At 35.7% G+C, this 22,244-nt stretch overlaps 1 protein-coding gene across 9 annotated transcripts in view; it reads right to left on the reverse strand.

Annotated features, from left to right (window-relative positions):
* The window catches only part of METTL4 (methyltransferase 4, N6-adenosine), a 131,405-nt gene that overhangs the window by 106,660 nt on the left and 2,501 nt on the right, over positions 1–22,244 (reverse strand). For 8 of the 9 annotated variants that reach the window (XM_087439045.1, XM_087439043.1, XM_087439042.1 and 5 more), the window contains 3 exons: positions 20,423–20,485; positions 10,027–10,393; positions 6,962–7,031 (listed from right to left, as the gene is read on the reverse strand). In XM_087439045.1, coding sequence (XP_087295171.1) covers positions 6,962–7,031; positions 10,027–10,393; positions 20,423–20,485 — 500 coding nt within the window. The remainder of the gene's footprint in view (positions 1–6,961; positions 7,032–10,026; positions 10,394–20,422; positions 20,486–22,244) is intronic. The other variant, XM_087439047.1, reaches the window with a different exon arrangement.

Below are 22,244 nucleotides of genomic sequence, written 5' to 3' on the forward strand. Positions count from 1 at the left end.
TTTACTTATCCTTGGTCAACTACTACAAACCCTCATCTCTTTTCAAGTCCCTTGCCCAAATTCACTCCTGGCAGATGAAGTTAACTCATATATCAGTAAAAATAAAGGCCACTAGACTCCTTCAACTACCTAACCCTCTCCTCCTTCCTATACACCTTCACTTATCTATATCTATACATTTCCTCTTAAAGGAAATGGCATGGCTTCACCTATTTAAAGCTTATTCCTCCAGCTGTGTTATCTTATTCCCACCTTCTTGTATCTTGTAATGCTAATTATCCCCTCCTTCAGTATTTTCAACCTCTCTAGTATTTCTTACCATCAGCCTATAAATATGCTTATACTATCTGATTTTAAAGGAAGAAAGAGGAGAGAAGAAGGAAGGGGTGGGGTGAGGGAGAGAGAAGAGAAGAGAGAAAGTCCCTCAATTCAATCTCCTCCTATTTACAGCTAAGCTAAGGATTGGTATGCATCTAGTCTTTCTACTTTCTCTCCTTTATTTTATTCCTCAATTGACTACAATGAGGCTTCTACTACTATATCTGCTCCGTAAAAAGTAAATGGCATCCTAATGGCCAAATGCAATAAACATTGGAATTCAGCTCTAACACATGGCAAATGTATGATGTCAGGAAGTGATCAATAAATATTTCTTAAATAAACAAACATATGAGTAAAACAGTTCAGATCCCATGCACCCAAGTTTCCTGCCATCTAGGCCAGTACTCTTCTAGTAGATTAGCATTTCTTATAATCAAAGCAATGATTTTAAAAGACTACGTTTGCCACAGTGTGAAAAATATCAGGTCAAAAATTTGAAGTTTGGGGCCAGCCCGGTGGTGCAGCAGTTAAGTGCACACACCCCGCTTTGGCGGCCGGGGGTTCGGATCCCGGGCGTGCACCGACGCCCCCCTTGTCAAGCCATGCTGTGGCGGTGTCCTATATAAAGTGGAGGAAGATGGGCACGGATGTTAGCCCAGGGCCAGTCTTCCTCAGCAAAAAGAGGATTGGCAGATGTTAGCTCAGGGCTGATCTTCCTCACAAAAAAAAAAAAAAAAAAAAAGATTGTTTAAAAAAGTAAATAAATAAAAATAAATTAAAAATCAAAAATTAAAAAAAAAAATTTGAAGTTTGATGGTCCCAATAACTGCAGATTTCTTGATTGCCTTAATTTCATTAATTGAGTTGATTTTGAGGGGGAAGGATGAAATAGTCATATTGCGTTTTCTAGTTCTAATCTCCTGGAAATCACTGACCAAATTCCAAAATATGCATCTTTGTTGCAATGGAAAGTATGCAATATTGCCTATGTAGTATTCTTGCTGAAAATGTTTAACCTGAACCTAATCATGAAGACATAATCAGGGGCCGGCCTGGTGGCAGCATAGCAGTTAAGTTCACATGCTCCACTTCAGTGGCCCAGAGGTCGCCAGTTCGGATCCTGGGCACGGACCTATGCACCGCTCATCAAGCCATGCTGAGGTGGCATCCCACTTAGAGCACATAGAAGGGTGTCTAACCATGACATACAACTATCTACTGGGGCTTTGGGGAGAAAAAAGGAAAAAAGAAGGAAGATTGGCAACAGATGTTAGCCCAGGGCCAATCTTCCTCAAAAAAAGAAAGAATCAGACCAATCCAAATTGTGGGAAATCTACAAACAAGCGGCATGGACTCTTAAAAAAGAGTCAATGTCCTGAAAGATGAGAAATGACTGGGAGACTGTTCTACATTCAAGGAACAAAATGAAAAATAAAGACCAAATGTAATGTATGACCCCTGATTGGATCTTGGATCTGAAAAACAAAAATAAAAATATAAAGAACAGTTTGGGGGCCGGCCTGGTGATGTAGTGGTTAAGTTCACACACTCGGCTTCGGCAGACCCAGGTTCACAGGTTCAGATCCCGGGTGCACACCAATGCACCACTCGTCAAGCCATGCTGTGGCAGCATCCCAAATAAAGTAGAGGAAGATGGGCATGGATGTTAGCCCAGGGCCAATCTTCCTCAGCAAAAAGAAGAGGATTGGCATCAGACACCAGCTCAGGGCTAATCTTCCTCACCAAAAAAAAAAAAAAAAAAGAACAGTTTGAGGATAATTGGAGAAGTCTGAATATTAATGTATATTTGATATTATTATTATCAATATTAATATTACCTTTCTTGGGGATGATAATGGTATTGTAATTACGTAAGAGAATGTCCTTGTTTTCAAGAGATGCATGTTAAAGAATCTGTGGATGAACTCATGATGTCTGCAACATCAGATAAGCCAAGCGATGGAGAGAAAAATGCACATGAATGTGGTGAAATATTAATAACTGGTGAATCCAGGGGAAAGGTAATTCGATATTCATGTACTATTCTTTCAACTTTTCTCAAAGTTTGGAATTTTTAAAAGCAAAAGTTGAGGAAAAGAAGCAATACAATAAATCATTACAATGAGATCATAAATATACACTTACAAGATAAATGGGGGAAAAAACAGAAATTTCAAAATGTACTATGTAAAACTATCATAAAATACTATAAATGGAAGAAGTCTATTACGTAGTTATAAAAGCTGTCCCCCAAAGATGCTGCTAATTACGATCAAGCACTTGTTTACTTTTTTTAAACTTCTATAGTGTATTCAAGAATAAGACACAAAAAGCTATCAATTTTCATTAAAATAAAAAGAACCAAATGAAATTTAAGCTATATATTTTAAAAAATAATTCTTGGAGAAAACTGGAACACGTTACCAAAGACTATTATAGAATTGGTCTCTTTGATTCTTTTGAATTTAATACTTAACTCTAATAACAAGAAGCAATGGGGGAACAAACGACGCTGAGACAACTGGATACCCAGATGCAAAAGAATAAAATTGTAATTCTGCCTTAAACTATATATAAAACGAAACTCAAAATCGGTCAAAGACCTAAATGTGAGAGCTAAAACTCTTAGAATAAAACAAGGTGTACATCTTCACGATCTTGGTTAAGGCAATGGTTTCTTAAAAAGAACATCAAATGCACAAGCAACAAAAGGAAAAACAGGTAAGTTGGACTTCATCAAAATTTAAAACTTTGTGCTTCAGGAACACTATAAAGAAAGTAAAAAGACAACATAGAGAATGGAGAAAATATTTGCAAATCATATACCTGATAAGGTCTAGTATCCAGGATATATAAAGGACTCTTACAAATCAACAATAAAAAGACAAATAACTCAATTTAAAAATGTGCACAAGATTTGAACAGATATTTCTCCAAAGAAGATATACAGATGACCAATAAGAACATGAAAAGATGCTCAATATCATTATTCATTAGAGAAATGCAAATCAAAACCACAAGATATTACTTTATACCCACTAGAATGGCAATAATTTTAAAAAACAAAACAGAAAATAAGTGTTGGCAAGGATATGGAGAAACTGGAACCCTCATACATTGTTGGCGGGAATGTAAAATGTAAAATGCCACAGTCACTATGGAAAACAGTTTGGTAGTTCCTCAAAGACTTAGAGTTACCATATGACGCAGCAACTCTACTACTAAGTATATACCCAAGAGAACTGAAAACATATTGCCTGGAGTAAGGCAAACTACAAAGTTTGAAGGCATAGCCCTCAAGACTGCCCTCTCATCTACAACCAACCAAAGTTTGGGTAGTTTGCAAAACCACCCTCAGGTTCAATAATTTTTCAGAAAGACCCACAGAACTTACTGAAAGCTCTCATACTCACATTTACAATTTATTACAGGGAAAGGTTTATTACAGTTTACTACGTAAAGCTTATTACAGTTTGTTACAGATTAAAATCAGCCAAAGGAAGAGACTCATAGCAGAGTATGGGAGGGTTCCAAACACAGAGCTTCCATTGTCCTCACCCATGGAGTCAAGATGCAGTACCTTCTTGGAATCAATGTGTGATAATATGCAGACTATTGCTAACCAGGGAAGTTCATCCCAGCTTCAGTGTCCAGAGTTTTCATTGGAGCTACATTACATAGGCATGATAGAGTGAATGACTGCCCACATGGTTGAACTCAGTCTCCAGGTCACTTAATACCAGTGTGACCCAAAGCCCCCACCCTAAATCACATGCTTGGTCTTTTTAGTGTGACAGTCTCCCACACTACCCCCTCCCCCCAACCACACTAAATAAGGACAATCCTAGCAGGTATGACATAGATTACCTCCCAGAAGCTGAGGGCAAAGGTCAGACATCTTGCTGGGCAAGGCCAAAGTCTTTAATACACATGTTCACAGAAAAGCTTGTACACAAATGTTCTCAGTAGCATTATAGCCAAAAATTGGAAACAATCCAAATATCCATCAACTGATGAATAAATAAATGTGATATATCCATACAATGGAATATTATTCAGCAATAAAAAGGAATGAAGTCCTGATACATGCTACAGCATGGATGAACTGTGAAAACATATGCCAAATGAAATAAGCCAGACACAAAGGCCACATGTTACACGATTCTATTTATATGAAATGTGCACAAAGGGCAGGTTCATAGAGACAGAAAGTAGGTTATTGGTTGCCAGAGGATGGACAAAGTGGTAAACTGGGAAGTATGGGGATTCTTTTTGGGGTGACAGAAATATTCTAGAATTAGATACAGTAATGGTTGTACAACATTGCGAATATATTAAACCACTGAACTGTACACATTAAAGTGGTTAAAATTCTGAATTTTATCTCAATTTTTAAAAACATATTGTAGCTGGGGACTGGCCCCATGGCTTAGCGGTTAAGTGCATGCGCTCCGCTACTGGCGGCCCGGGTTCAGATCCGGGCACACACCGAGGCATCGCTTGTCCAGCCATACTGAGGCCGCGTCCCACGTACAGCAATTAGCAGGATGTGCAACTACGACATACAACTATCTACTGGGGCTTTGGGGAGAAAAAGGGAAAAAAAAGGAGGAGGATTGGCAATAGATGTTAGCTCAGGGCCCATCCTCCTCAGCAAAAAAAGAGGGGGATTGGCATGGATGTTAGCTCAGGGCTGATCTTCCTCACAAAAAAAAACCGAAAATATATTGTAGCATCCTTCTCTCAAGGAGCTCACAATCTAATGTTCACAATCTAATACAAAAGACAGATCACTCACCCTTGTGACTAACATACAGAACAGATTAAAAGTACTAAAATTTACTAAAGGACACCAGAAATTCAGCACCTTTGCCTGGAGGAATCTGGAAAAGCTGTATGGAAGAGGTGACATTTCAGCAGGACTCAGAAGAATGAATAGGATTCTAATAGGTATAAAAGGGGAAAAGATAATTTACAGTCAACTGCCATACAAAATTCTCATCCCTACCCTACTGTTCTCCTCTTTCTTACCCCTACAATCTACTCCTGACCTTTGACTTCACACTCATACCTACCCCACCCACAAATCCTCGTACTACTCTGCCTCTACATTTACTTATTTTCACAGCTGGAGAAGAAGGCTCAGTCAATAAAACATATACACGCAGGCAAGTCCATGAAATATGGTTCAAAAATTCCTATTACTCTTACTTACAGTAAAAGTATAGAAGAAAAGATGGTATTATACAATCACCATTTGGCAATTACCTTAATAATAACTGATGTGGGCAAGAATCATCAGTGGATGCTGTATTAGTTTTCTACTGCTGCTTTCAAAAATGTCAATTTCATGAAACACCAAGAAAGACTGAGGAACTTTTCCAGATGAAAGGATACCAAAGAGACATGACAACTAAATGTAATGCATGATCCAGAATATTATTTTTCTATAAAGGACATTTCTGGGACAATTGGTAAAACCTGAATAAGGTCTGTAGATGAGATAATAACACTGCATCAATAAGAGTATTATATCAATGTTAATTACCTATTTTAATAATTGCATTATGATTGTATAAGAGAATATCTTTGCTTTTAGGAAATATAGAATGAAATATTTCAGAGCAACTTTCTCTTATTTTCAAGTGGTTTAGAAAAATATTATATATAGTTAGAGATATCTACACACATGCACAAACACACACACATAGAGAATACATACATGGATTCTTTTGCCAACTTGAAGAGAAAAAAAAAATCCTATTGGCATAGTTGATAAACGAAAAGCATAAGAAAGCTGAAGACAATTGTGAAGAGGAAGAAATTTCATATGAAGTTTAAGTCAAGGTAATAGGAATTGCTCAGTCTAGAAAACTGAAGATTGAGAGGAAACAGGACATTCACTAGAACTAGAGGGGAAAACTGAAAGTTTTTAAAAAGCTTTTAAATGGAAATATCATCTTAGTAACTAATTGAATTTATCACTCTAAGAGGTGACATAAACAAAAATGGTGACATAAAATAAATTTAAGAATTAGACAAATTCAATCATAGCAGGTTATTAAGGAAAACTATATTTTAGCACATATTTCTAAACTTTAGAATTTGATATCAAAGAAGGCAAAAATGTTGCCCTTTGGTATTACAAAAACATTCCTGAACTGGTTCAGTCAATAACTTAAGTCATTAATAAATATATTACTCTTGACATTCTTACACCTATATACAGTTCTAGTTCAAGAGAACTATCTAGTTAGGGGAATTAAAATTTTAAAGCTAAAGTTTTTTGGTAGTTTCAGATAACCTATATCACAAAGAATGCTTTTAGCATATGTAACTAGAAAGTACAAAGGACAAGGGCCTGCCCAGTGGCTTAGCGGTTAAGTGCGCGCACTCTGCTGCTGGCGGCCTGGGTTCGGATCCCCGGCGCGCACAGATGCACCACTTCTCTGGCTATGCTGAGGCTGCGTCCCACATATAGCAACTAGAAGGATGTGCAGCTATGACATACAACTATCTACTGGGGCTTTGGGGGAAAAATAAATAAATTAAATTAAAATAACTGTTTTTAAAAAAAAAAAAAAACAAAGGACAATAACTTTTAGAAAGCATATTTAACAGATAATTTATTTACACTTACCTGTTACTTCTTTTAACTGATTTGTTCTGCCATGGTGGATCTATCACAATTACATCATATGTTTTCCTACCTGAAAACAAAGATACAATTTCACAAAATATCTTCTTTATGTGATCACTTTAAACACTAAACATGTTCTTCAAAACTGAAGTGCATTCACTACAAACACAAATATAATGGAATGTAACAAAAGGATTTGTGGTATTTATTCAAATAGAATAACTTACCTAAAACAAAGTAAGAGATTTCCCTTGTAATTCAGTACCTCTGGGATTTTAACATAATTTCACCTATTGTTATTTTACAAAGACTACCTGAAAATAACTACAGCTTACCTAGCTAGACACCAATAACTTGTAAATGCTCTATAAGTCTTAATATGGCCTTTTCAAACCTAGGAGAGTTGTTTTGTTTTGTTTTGTTTTTTGCTTTACTCGTTTTTAACTTTTTATTTTGTAATAATCAGTCTTATAACTGATATATTGATTATAATAAAATTTCCTCAATTGTCTACTAGTGTCCTTTTTTATGGTCCAGGATCCAAACCAGAATTACACATTGCATTTAGTTGCCACATCTCCTAAATCTCCTCCAATCTGGGAAAGTTCCTCAGTCTTTCTTTGTCTTTTATGACCTAGACACTTTGGAAGGCTACCGGCCAGTTTTATAGAATGTCCTTCAACCTAGATTTGGTATTTCCTCATGATTAAATTTAGGTTATTTATTTTTGGCAAGAGTACTACCTAAGCAGTGCTGTGCCCTTGTCTGAGCAACATGTACAGGAAGCCAAAATGTCTCACTATTGGTAACACTACCTTTAGTTACTTGGTTAAAGTGTTGTCTGTCAGGTTTCTCCAGTTTTCCCTTTTTAATTAATAAGTATCTTTATGAGGAGTTACTTAAAGACTGTAAATACCCTGTGTCTCATCTTTTCACCCACTCTTTTGATATCCAATTACTATGGTGTTGGCCAAATGGAAATTTTCTAGTTCCATCATTCCACCCTCATTTATTAATTGGAATTTTACGGTAAGGAAGAGCTGTCCCTTCTCCTGTTTTTATAAACCTAGGTATATTTTTGTAAATGTACAATCTCATAAGTAATCAAAAGAATGCAAATTAAAATAACAAGTAACAGTTTTTAAACTATTAGAGTAACAAAGATCAAAAAGAATGGAAAAAATGTTCAGAGCATAATTTTCTCATTAATTTGTTATCCTGTCATTTACCTTGAAGAATTTATGACATTGTGATATGAATAACTACTCATGTGTAAGATGGCTTGATAGCAATTAAAAGAAGCTTTTCATTAATAAGCTATGTTATTTAATAACTTAAAATTTTGCTATAAAATGTCCAAATAACAATAAATAGCAGAGTAAATTCAATTTGATCAATACGCCTCTTACCTAACTCATCCCTTAGAATATTATAATAGTTATAATTTATTAAAAACATATAGGCCGGCCCCATGGCGTAGTGGTTAAGTGCATACACTCCACTGCTGGCGGCCCAGGTTCGGATCCTGGGTGCACACCGACGCACTGCTTGTCAGGCCATGCTGTGGCGGCGTCCCATATGAGGTTGAGGAAGATGGGCACAGAAGTTAGCCCTGGGCCAGTCTTCCTCAGCAAAAAGAGGAGGATTGGCATGGATGTTAGCTCAGGACTGAATCTTCCTCACAAAAAAACAAAAAAAAAAGGTGCCATAAAAACATAAATCACTGAGATAAGCAACTGATGCAGATTATCTCATTTTTTTTTTTTTAAAGATTTTATTTATTTATTTTTTCCCCCCAAAGCCCCAGTAGATAGTTGTATGTCATAGCTGCACATCCTTCCAGTTGCTGTATGTGGGACACAGCCTCAGCATGTCCGGAGAAGCGGTGCATCGGTGCACGCCCGGGATCCGAACCCGGGCCGCCAGCAGGGGAGCGCGCGCACTTAACCGCTAAGCCATGGGGCCGGCCCGCAGATTATCTCATTTAATCCTCAAAATGATCCTCAGAAGTAATTATTATCATATTCATTCTACAGATTAGGAAACTGAGGCTCAGTTTTGTGGAGTGAATAGCGCAAAGACTACAGTTAGTTAAGCTTCAGAATCTAAATTCAAACTCAGGTCTATGGGACTGTGGACTTCAATATTTAAAATTTTTAACTTTATACAGAAAAATACGTCAAGAAATTTTAGACAACAAAATTGAACATTAGCCTGAAGTATAACCTAAAAGACTAGGAATGGTTTGGGGATAAATATTCATATCTGAAGTGTTTCTAATTTGCTATAAAGAAAAGTTAAATAAAGTTACTTGGTCAAACCCAATTGTATCCTGAATTTCTACAAATGAGCAGTGACTGTATTTGCTCTCTTGGGGACTAGTTAGTTTTTGACCCTTTGTTCATAGTAAGAATTTGAAAATTATTTTTAAATCAAAAGTCAGTACCTAAAATTGAATTTAAAGGAAAAATTAGGGGCCGGCACAGTGGTTAAGCGCGCGCACTTTGCTTCGGCGGCCCAGGGTTCACAGGTTCAGATCCCAGGCACACACCGATGCACCACTTGTCAAGCCATGCTGTGGCAGCACGCCATATAAAGTAGAGGAAGATGGGCACAGATGTTAGCTCAGGGCCAATCTTCCTCAGCAAAAAAAAAAAGAGGAGGATTGGCATTGGATGTTAGCTCAGGGCTGATCTTCCTCACAAAAAAAAAAGAAAAAAGAAAAGAAAAATTACACTGGGGCTAGCGCAGTGGCATAGTGGTTAAGTTCGTGCATTCCACTTCAGTGGCCCAGGGTTCGCAGGTTTGGATGCTGGGCGTGGACCTACACACTGCTTGTCAAGCCATGCTGTGGTGGTGTCCCACATACAAAACAGAGGAAGACTGGCACAGATGTTAGCTCAGGGCCAATCTCCCTCACCAAAAAAAAAGAAAAATTACACTGAGAAAATTGTTTGCTGTATCCTCATAAATGTTGACCCTCATTTAACATTCAGATTAGCTCTTGACTTTTGAGGCCACAGAAAAATTATCTTTTTCTAATAATAAACATAAAAATTACTTACAGTTCAGAAGTGGGTGCATATAAGAAATGTCAGACAAAAGAAAACTGCTTTTTGGTGGCAGCAGGTATTTCTGTCCCATTAAAGTAATCATTTTTGTAAAGCTAGAGTTGTTTTCAACAACTCGTGAAAATAAATCCTGCTCTGTAACCATATCATCTTCCATCAATTGCAACGTCTGAAGTTCTATTTCATTCAGGGAAGGCAAATGCTTTGCCATTTCACATAATTCTGACAAATTGCAAGTATCAAGTGGTAAAGTAATGCGCTCACTACACTTGTCCTGTTTTTCAGGAAGTGGATGAAGAAAGCCACTTTTAAGACCTTCTTGGATTAACTGTGAAGAACCATCCAAAATGAGCCCCCTGATCTGTAAGAAAAAAATTTTTAAGTGCATTAAAAGGTCACTGACATTAAAACAATCTTCTAAATTGTTCTGAATATCATACTTTGAATATCTGAATTTATGGATTGAAATCAACATTCTTATTGCTTACAGTAAAACAATTCTACACTACAATGAACAGATAAGAATGTGTGAGTATGCCTTTGAACTGCTGTTTCCTAATTGTAGAATGAAACAAATCTCACAAATTCACTTACAATAACCAAACAATTTATATAAGAAAATATATCCTTAAAAATTTATAAAATAAATTTTATAAAATTTGATAATACAAATGTTTCTAGAAGAAAAGAGAATTTCTAATCTATAAAGAGAATTAAGTTTAAATCACAACATTTAATCTTAAATTTTTCTAGGGATCTAATTTTAAAATGAACATATGCTTGGAGCCAGCCCAGTGGGGCAAGCGGTTAAGTGCGCACGCTTCGCTGCGGCAGCCCGGGGTTCGCAGGTTTGGATCCCGGGCGCGCACCGATGCACTGCTTGTTAAGCCATGCCGTGGCGGCGTCCCATATAAAGTAGAGGAAGATGGCCATGGATGTTAGCTCAAGGCCAATCTTCCTCAAGAAAAAAGGGAAGGATCGGCATCAGATGTTAGCTCAGGGCTAGTCTTTCTCACAAAAAAAAAAAAAAGAACATATCCTTGATTTAATAAAATAGTGCTTGAATTGTAAAGAAAGAAAAAAGTAATTGTTAAATGAACATATAAACAAAGTTCTGCAAAAATACAACTACAATAATTATAAAATTAAAAGCCAAGTTCAGCTTCTGTACAAGATGGAATACCAGAGATCAGATTAACCTTTCAGATTACTTTCTTAAAACGTACAAAATGTAATTTTTAAAAAAGAGTTTTAGACCTTGGTTGGATTTCAAGTAGTGCAGAACAGTGGTCCCTAAAAAAAGAGAAACAAATGCTTGCTCCAGCTTACTGCCTTGAGAAAGTTTCCAGGCAGGAGCGCAAGGAAGTGACCCATTCAGAGTCCAAGAGTTTCTCTGAGCTGAGGAGATGGAGCTGGAAAGTCTAGAGAAGGTAGCTAGAGTTTGCAGGGCATGATACCAGAGAGGAGAGAGCTGTGTAGAGACAAAGCTCCTAAGAGCTGCAGATCTACTCAAGTCTCCAGCTGAGTGGTGATCAGCACACACATGTGATGAAACTACCCAAGATCAGGGAAAGAAAGAGATGAAATGATCAGAGGGTACAATTTGCAGAGCTCACACAGGGCTGGGAATACTTAGTGCTCCCACCAGCCAAAATGGAAAATCTCATAACTTACAGGGCATCAGGTAGAGTACTTGGAAGGGTATTGCCTCAGTAGTGGTGGAAGAAAATAGCTCTAGACTAAAGTCTGCTCTGGTCCAAACTAAAAAAGCTTAAAGAAAGTCTCAAAACTTTAAAGGAAGTCTCAAAAGGATCAACCAGTTTCAAGTTAACTTTGTCCAAGAACAAAGCTCAAGAATATTTACAGGAATATAAATATATCTAGTACCTACAAAACTAAAATTAAAATGTCTTACAAAAAATAAAAAATTACCAGGAATATAAAGAAGCAGGAAAATGCAACACAATATAACAGGGAAAAATCACTCAATAGAAACACACAGGAATGACACAATTAGTAGAAAAAGTTGGATAGGTTTACTCACAGCCCATTTTAAAAGATTAGGGAAAAAAAGTAGAAAAGGATATTAAGGCACTTATTATAACCATATTCATATGTTAAAAAATGTAAAGAAAAAAACAAGCATGTTAAGAAGAGACATAGAAACCATAAAAAAGACCAAATCAAGATTTTAGAGATGAAAACTACAATGCAGAAATGAAAAATACATTAGATTGGATTAACAGCAGACACCGAAGAAGAAAAGATTAGTGCACTTGAGAACAATGCAATAAAAGTGTCCAAAACGAAGGTGAAAGAAAAAATATTTGAGGAGGCAATGGCCGAAAACTTTCAAATTTGCTGAAGACTACAAATTCACAGATCCAAGCTCAACAAACAGAAGAGGAGGAGAAAACTACATTAAGGAACATCATAACCAAATTGCTGAAAATGAATGAGAAAGAGAAAATGTTCAAAGCAGCCACAGACTTTCACTTCCAAACAACATGGAATAAAAGGAACAACAGCTTTCAAGACACTGGACATCTAGCAAGAAAGGACAGTGAAAGAAATCAGGTAAGCCCTGACTGCCCCAGCTAACTGCCTGGAGAGTTTCCAGGCCACAGGAAAGAAGAATCTGGGCAGAGCCTGGAAGAAATCCAGGGTTGAGGAGACAAAGCTGAGAATATGAGGAGGCCAAGACAGAGTTTACAGGACAGAGTACCAGAGAGGAAACAGCTACACAAAGAGAGAACCCTGTAGATCTGCAGGTAGTCACACCGGAGAAACTCCCCTAAGTACTGATCTGCTCAAGTGTGTGAGGGAATTAACCAAGGCCAGGAAAAGGGGTTCAGCCAAAAGGACTAGAAGAATCAGTGCCTGGAGCTCCCACACGGCCAAGAATAATGCCTGTTTCCAACACTCAGATGGAAAATCTCATGATTCACAGGGCAATTAGGAGACAATTCACCATGGGTCTCTGTGTAAGCAGAGGCACTGACAGTTTTTGATCTGGAATAAATTTTCAAGGATATTTGTACAGCATAGAGGAAGGAGATTGCATCTCCTTCCAAGGCAGAGGGCAGATTTGTTTGCTGTCCAGGTTAATAAAGGCTCCCTCTAAAGCAAAAGGTTGGACAGGTTTGTTTGCAACCCATTTAAAAGATTGGGGTTCCCGAAGCTTGGAATTCTTCAGCTATAAATCAAATCTACTGCATGTACAGCATGCAATGAAGCTGCTTGGCATCATCCATGTGGGACCTGAGGTACATGCTTCCTGCTATGCTGGGAGCAATAAAATCCTTATTTTAACAAAATCTTAGATCCAAACCTATTTTAATAAAATCTTAGGTCTAAACGTGCTAACTTGTTAGCTTCCAAATAGGGTAAAATCTCAGACCTGTCACAGTTCATGACAGGGGTACTGGGTAGATCAGACAGATCTTGCATCAGTAAAAGGGAATAATTAGCCTTTGACTAAACACCACTCTAAATTCACCTAACAAAATCTACTCAGCAATTGACAGACCATTTAAACCCAAAATCTCTAAACACAGAGAAGTTCTGAATAACACTATCAACCAACTGGATCGAACTAACAGTCATAGAACACTGCATCCAACAACTATAAAATATATATTTGAAAAGAATATATAAAAATAGCACATGGTATAGTCACAAAGATAATTCATATGCTGGACCATAAAATAAGGCTCAATACATTTAAAACGATAGACATTATCCGCGTATATTCTTATACCCCAACGGATTTAAGTTAGAAATCAATAACAAGAAGATACACAGATAAACCTCAAATATCTGGGAATGAAATAGCACACTTCTAAATAATTCATATAGGTCAAAGATGACATCACAAGGAAAATTAGAAAATATTTTGAATTGAATAAAAGTAAAAATACAAAATATCAAAATATGTGGAATGCAACTAAAGCAGTGATTCTAGGAGAAACTTACAGCCTTAAGTGCTTATATTTGAAAAGAAAAAGATCTAAATTCACTGACCTAAGGTTCCACTTTAAGAAGTTAGCAAAGTAAACCAATAGGAAGATAATAATAATCAAGAGCAGATATCAACAAAATACAAGAGAGATAGTAAAGAAAATTAACTAAGTTAACAGCTGGTTCTTTGAATATACTTGATATCAAATCATGTATCTGAAGGGATTGATATCCAGAATATATAAAGGACTCCTAAAACTCAAAAACAAACCCAATTTAAAAATGAGCCAAGGACCATTAACAGACATTTCTCTAAAGAAGATATACAAATGACCAACAGCACAGAAAAAGATGCTCAACATTACAAACCATTAGGGAAATGCAAATCACTACCACAATGAGATACCGTTCACACCCATTAGGAAGGCTATTAAAAACAAAAAAGAAAGAAAAAGAAAATAACAAGTATTGGAGAGGATATGGAGAAATTGGAACCCTTGCACATGGCTGGTGGGAAGGGAAAATGATACAGCCACTATGGAAGACAATATGGTGGTTTGTCAAAAAATTAGAAATAGAATTATCATATGATCCAACAATTTCACTTCTGGGTATATTCTCAAAAGAAGTGAAAGCAGGGACTCGAACTGCTATTTGTACACTCGTGTTCATGGCAGCATTATTCCCAATAGCCAAAAGGTGGAAACAACCCAAATGTCCATGAATAAACGAAGAGATAAACAAAATGTGGTATTTACATACTACAATTGAATATTATTCAGCCTTCAAAAGGAATAAAAATCTGATACATGCTACAACATGGATGAACCATGAAAACATTACACTAAGTGAAAGGAGCCAGACATAAAAGGACAAGTATTATATGATTCTAATCATAGAATATATAAGGTACCTAAAATAGGCAAATTCATTAAGACAGAAAGTAGAATAGTGGTCACCAGGGGCTGAGGGAAGGAGAGGTGGGGAGTCATTGTTTAATGGGTAGAATTTGAGTTTGGGATGATGGAAAAGTTCTGGAGATGAACAACGGTGATGCTTGTATAACAAAGTGAATGTACTTAGTGCCACTGAATTGTACACCTAAAATGGTTAAAGTGGTAAATTTTATGATATGCATATTTTGCCACAATAAAAAATAAAATCCAGCAGAAAATTTGGAAAATAATACACCATGATCATTTGGAATATATACTACAAATGCAAGGATGGTTACATATGAGGAAAAATCAAAGGAAAATATCAGGAGAAAAACCATCTATTCAATCTCCATAGATGCTTAAAAAACATTTGATACAATTCAATAACTGTTTGATAAAAACACTCAATAAATAAGAATAGATGGAAACTTCCTTAACATGTTATTTCTAACTCAGCCCAAAACCCAGTATTATGTTTAATGAAGAAATCATCCCCACTAAGCCAGGAACAACACAAGGATAGATAATCTTACAAATATTATTTAATATTGTACTGTATTTCCAGCCTATACAATTAGAGAAGAGAAATAAATTAGAGATATAATAATTGGAAAGGTGTAAGTAAAACTATTAATATTTGCAGGAGTTATAAGTATTACTAGGAAAATCCAAGAGATTCAAAAAAAACTACTGCAACTTAACAAGAAATTTGCAAGACCTTTACAAAGAAAATTTTACAGAATGACAACACAAATTTAAACAAATGGAAAGACATTCATGTTTTGGGGCAGAATCATTAATATCTTAAAGATGTCAATAATCCCTTAATTTAATTTATAAGTTTAGCTTGATGCCATAAAAATTTCAATAGGTTTTCTTCTAACTAGATATTAAAATTGATCCTAAAATTCATATAGGAAAATAAACAAACAAAAAAACAGGAAAACTCTGTAAAAGAGGAGCAATGAGGAGAGAATGGGAGGGGAGAGGGATGAGTACTCCCAAATATCAAAACATATTCATATTATAAAATCTCAAAAGAGACTGGCAAATAAATAGACAAATAAATTTAAATTAAATAAGACTTAAAGTCCAGAAATAAACTCAAATACATATGTGAATTTAGTATATCTAGCATCTCAAATCAGCAGGGAAAAACTTGATAAATGATAGCAGGATAAATGGGTAGTCATCCAGGAAAAAAAAAAAAGTTGGATCCATACTTCACACTTTATACCAGAACGAAATCTAAACAGATCAAGTATATAAATGTGAAAACCATAAATGTTCTAGAAGAAAACATGGGAAAATTCTTTTAAACCCTTGAAGATGGAATACCTTTCTAATTACAACTCGAAAATCCAGAAGCCATGAAAGAAAAAGATGAATAAATTCAACTAAATAAAAATATAATATTCTGTGTGTGGCAAAAAAACATCATAATTAAAATTAAAAAGCCAAGGGGCCGGGCCAATGGCAAAGTGGTTAAGTTCACGCACTCTGCTTCAGTGGCCCAGAGAGTACAGACCTACATATCACTCATCAAGCCATGCTGTGGCAGCATCCCACATACAAAACAGAGGAAGACTGGCACAGATGTTAGCTCAGAGACAATCTTCCTCACAAAAATAAATTAATTAATTTAATTAAAACGACAAATTGGTAAAAATATATTTGCAATTTATATCATAGACAAAGAGCCAGTTTCCCTAACATATAAAGACCTCCTATAAATTAATAAAAAGGAAAACCCAATTTTAAGTATGCAAAAGAAACAAACAGTTCATTCACATAACAAGAAATACAAATGGTTATTAAACATATGTAAAAATGCTTAACTACACTCATAATAAGAGAAATGCAAATTAAAACCGTACTGAAATACTACTTTTTACCTATCAGATTAGCAAAGATCAAAAACAATGGTAACACACTATGACAGTAAGGATGTGGGAAAACAGGCAAAATTACATATTTCTCGTGTGCTAATAAGATGATACAACCTCTATAGCAGCAATTTGGCAAAATCTATCATCATTTTCAAACCCTCTAACCCAGGAATTCAACTTTTTGAAATTTATCCTGCAGATACACACATACGTGTGGAAAATGGCATGCGTATAATATATCTAAATGTCAGCAATTAAAAACTAAATAAATAAAAGTATGAAAGACAATGAGATATAAAACAATTTGTAAAGTATGTTTCAGTGAAGGGAAAAAAGCCAGGTGCAAAAGTCTGTGAAGTATACTACCATCTAAATAAAAACAGGAAGGGGAATACATGTACATACTGTCTTTCGTATAGGAACACCACCACTGGACAGATACACTGAGAGGAGGAAGCAGGTGACTGAGGGTTAGGGATTAGAGGAAGACTTTTCACTGTATACTGTTTGTACATTTTAAACTTTACCATATGAATGTACTCCCTATCCAAAAATAAATAAGATTAATATTAAATAAATTGAATAAAATGCAAATCTGATCATGTCATCTGTTTTCAGAAGCTTCCCAATACCCTTAGAATTAAGTCTAAATGTCTTAAAATGAAACCTTACATGATCTGCTACTTCTTATCTCCCCAGTTTCACTTCTAACCACTCTCTCCTTCATATTCCACAGTCCAGCCATCCTGAATCTTTTTCATTTCCTTGAAAAAGTCTTATTCCACCTTGTTTCTGAACTATTAGCAAATGCTATTATTCTCTAAGCCTAGAATACTCTTCATCACCCCCTTTATATGATTAATACCTACTTGTAAGGACTCAGCTTAAACAAAATCACCGCCTCCATAAAGCTTTCCTTGACACCACCCTCAAGTTTGGGTTCGACACCCATCCTAGGCGCCCTCATAGTATCCCAGAATTCTCCTATGATAGTGCTTTTTATACTATACAGTAGTTTAGTTTAATTGCGTCCCTCAGGAACATAAGCAGTTCTGAGATAGAAGGACTATATCTGTGAACCTCTCCTGAAGTCCTAGGGCTGACATGGTGTCTCGTATACAGTTGGCAACAATGAATATTTGTAAGTAAATTGAATTAATTTAGGGCCGGCCCTGTGGCTTAGCGGTTGGGTGCGCGCGCTCCGCTGCCGGCGGCCCGGGTTCGGATCCTGGGCGCGCACCGACGCACCACTTCTCCGGCCATGCTGAGGCCGCGTCCCACATACAGTGACTAGAGGGATGTGCAGCTATGACATACAACTACCTACTGGGGCTTTGGGGGAAAAATAAATAAATGAAATTTTTTTAAAAATTGAATTAATTAATGAGTGAGTGAATGGATAAATGTATAAATGAACAAGTGAACTAGAAAAGAAGGAAGGAAGGGGTACAGGTAGACAGATTCAGAAAATAATAAGGCAAGCTCTACTCCAGGATTTTCCTTAATATATGTTTTTAAAGTCACCTACATAGCTTGGCTATTAACAGTCCTAGTACCAACCTTTTTAAAAGTTCATCCCTGAATGCTACAGCAAATAGATTCTAATTTCTATAAAATTGTTAATTGATAATAAAATGGCCATATACCATCTTTATTCAAACTTATTACCAAAGCTAAAAAAGCTCTAAATTAGATTTTGCAAATATTCTGTTCTATGACTTTTTAAGAGTTTGATTCCATTCTGCGGCACACATTTCATAATTTATAATTATCATTAACAATCACAAGTATTTAGCAGTCTGAATATACATAAATTCACAAAATTCTATTCTCTAATTTAACCTCTTAAAGTAAATTATTAATCTTTCTTATATAATATCAGACTCCGGATTTTTGCATATTTCTGCAACTTAATCTTGGAAGTGGCATTCCCAGGCAACAGGCACATTAATAAAATAGAGTAGACTTTTGGTATTGAAGGATATAGCATTTATGTATTCAGCTATCTTCAATATATTTAAAATCCAATGTATTAATGAAAACTACAATGAGATACCACTCCAGCCCCATTAGGATGGCTATTATAAATATTTTTAAAAAACAGAAAATAACAAGTATTGATGAGAGTGTGCAGAAATTGGAACCCCTGTGCGTTGCTGGTGGGAATGTAAAATGGTGCGACTGCTGTGGAAAACAAGTTTGGCAGTTCGTCAAAAAGTTATACATAAAGTTACCATATGATTCAGCAATTCCACAACTGGGTATATACCCAAAAGAATTGAAAGCAGAGACTCAAATAGTGTACACCAACATTCATAGCAACATTATTCACAATGGCCAAAAGGTGGAAAGAATTCAAATGTCCTTGAACAAGTGAATGGATAAACAAAATGTGGTACAATGAAATATTATTCAACCTTAAAAACAAATGAGGGGCCGGCCCGGTGGCACAAGCGGTTGGGTGCGCGCGCTCCGCTGCGGCGGCCCGGGGTTCGCTGGTTCGGATCCCGGGCACGCACCGATGCACTGCTTTGGCAGGCCACGCTGTGGCGGCGTCCCATATAAAGTGGAGGAGGATGGGCACGGATGTTAGCCCAGGGCCGTCTTCCTCGGCAAAAAAAAAAAAAAAAAAAAAAGAGGAGGATTGGCGGATGTTAGCACAGGGCTGATCCCCTCACAAAAAAAAAAAAAAAAAAAAAAAGTAAAAAAAACAAATGAAATTCTGATGCATGGGTAAACCTTGAAGACATTGAGGTATGCTCAGTGAAATAAATTAGATACAAAAGGATAAATATTGCATGATTCCACTTATATGAGATACCTAAAACAGGCAAATTCAGAAAGACAGAAAGTAGAATAGAGGTTGCCAGGGGCTTGGGGAAGAGGGAAATGGGGAGTTATTGTTTAACGGGTACAGATTCTATTTGGGATGATGAAAAAGTTCTGGAGATGGATAGTGGTGATGATGGCACAATACTGTGAATGTACTTAATGCCACTGAATTATACACATTAAAATGTTAAGTTTTACGTCATGTATATTTTACCACAAAAAAGAGAAAGAAAGAAATCTAATGTCCTACCATCACATTAATTCAACATGTCTAAACATGTCTACTTATTATCATCCCTCCTAAGCTGAATGCCAACCCCAATTTTCCCATATCAAAGGTGTTACTTAGAGTGTTAAGCTTAAAATCTGTGTACCCCTTGTTTCCTCTCATTTCTTTAACGCCTAGATCTCACTTACCTCTACGTTCTAGAAATACATCCTTCACGTTATTCATGCTTTCTTCTGCCACTATCTTAGTAAGTTGTTTTATCTACGGGCAATAGACTTTAAAACTTACAAAATTTCTAAACTTAACAAGGATAGCATAAATTTACTTATGTTAAATATGTAAAATATAAGTATACGAAGTTTTAATAAAAACTGGTTTGAACTGTTCATTACTATAAAAGTAACAATAAATCACTCCATTACTAAATTCTAACCTTGATCAAAATAATTGCTTAATTTTTAAGAACATCCTTATTTATACTGGCTGTTCACACTACTTCACATTAATCTTCCAATGTCATCAATGAACATTTTACACCTTACCTTTGTATGGTATTCCATAGCATCCAATTCACCTTGATTGAAAACAACACATCTTTTACGCTTCTAAAGAATAAATTACACGGAGAAAATTATGTTGCCATCTATCACAATATTGATATTTTGAAATATATTAGTATTTCTTTTTTCTTTATCACATTTTCCATATTGTATATCTCAGTCTTTAAGAGGTGATAATTGACTATTGAGGTCAAAATCAGGAAAGGGTATGGACTCAAATATTAATAATTCTCAAATAATAATATTTTTTTATTATTATTATTATTACCACAAACTTAATGAGTGGTAAAAGGTCGTCTCAGCCTTATCTGCTATTAATAAGAACTAGTACCATATGATAAAATGCAGCACTGACATCCATGGAACACAAGGAAACTGAAACTGTATACTAAACAGTTATTAGCGTTATGTATCAGTTGATATATATGGTATAATTATACTCGACTTTCTTCAACTCTAAGGAAAGGAACTATCCACATGCTATGAACAAAAAAAAAAATCCCAAGGTACTCTGAATAGCTCTAGGATTGATCCGAGGTACAAATCAGATACATTAACACTGTTCTATATCTATTACTCCAAAGAAAAGAACATGCAAGAGAGCGTAAAATAGAGCATAGACTTTGCACTTTTTATTGCTGAAACCCCAGTGCTTACATGGTGGCAAACTCCTAGCAGGCTAACAATAAATGCTTGTCGGCTGAATAAATAAATGGACTTAAGGTTAAGCGAATTGTACGATTTGCTTTAGCATATCAGAAATAAGGCAAGCTTTGTCAAGATAACATTCCTTACATATGCTCATATATTTTCCACATTAAAATGAGAAATTGACCCAACATAAGAGTCTAAACATTAAAAGACGTCCAAACTAAGTAAACTGCACAGTCTTTTACAAATGCTTGTTACTATTTGAATTAGTAATAGTAATGATAAATTATCTATATACCATTTTACTGAGATCTCAGACACACTATATATTTTCTTTTCTATGCCTCACGCATAGCAGATGATATTTGTTGAAAAGATACAAGAAATCACAAGAATATTAAAAGTTCTACTTCAGGTATCTCTAACAATGTAATAAATTATCTCTATTACTTTCCTTATTCTAATTGTCAACAGGCTTTCTTATTTAATATCTTTATTCCTCACTCAATTATAAGATCCATGAGGGCAGGGACTTTGTTTATCTTGTTTTATCCCCATGTGTACAACAGCACAAAGAAAGATCTCAAACATTTGCTGGGTGAGTAATGAATGTTATTCCTATCTCTGAGAATGTTATTCCTATTCCTATTAACAAAGAAAACGTTAATATAATCTATCTTAAATGAACTTTGTATAATCACCTCTGAACTCTTCAAAGACATAAAAAGTATTAAAGCATAATTAATTTGATCCTGTATGGCATTCTCGAAATATTACTAAAAGATTGCACCAGTGCATATACAAACATATATACTTCAAGAACATATACATTTTCCATAGGAGCTTTCTACTTTTATCACTAGAAACTTTTCAAAAATATCACCCTTCTTCCAAACTTTTATTACATCACCTTATCCCCAAGAGATAGATCTCTAAAAATCTCCCAAAAATCTATACACTGCTTTAGAATTTTGCAGAGAAAGAAGCATGTTTTTGAACAAAAATAGGTGCAAAAACATGCAATTAATACAAACCTAAGAAGAAAGGGTTATTTTGTTGTTTAGTTTTGTCTGTTTGCTTAATTTACAGAGCATTCACTTATGAGCCAAATTTGCTTACTTTTGAAATAACCAAATTTGGTCTTCTAAGAATA

This window comes from Ceratotherium simum, chromosome 14 (assembly GCF_057802395.1).
Source record: "Ceratotherium simum simum isolate JZ-2026a chromosome 14, ASM5780239v1, whole genome shotgun sequence".
Classification (NCBI taxonomy): Eukaryota; Metazoa; Chordata; class Mammalia; order Perissodactyla; family Rhinocerotidae; genus Ceratotherium; species Ceratotherium simum.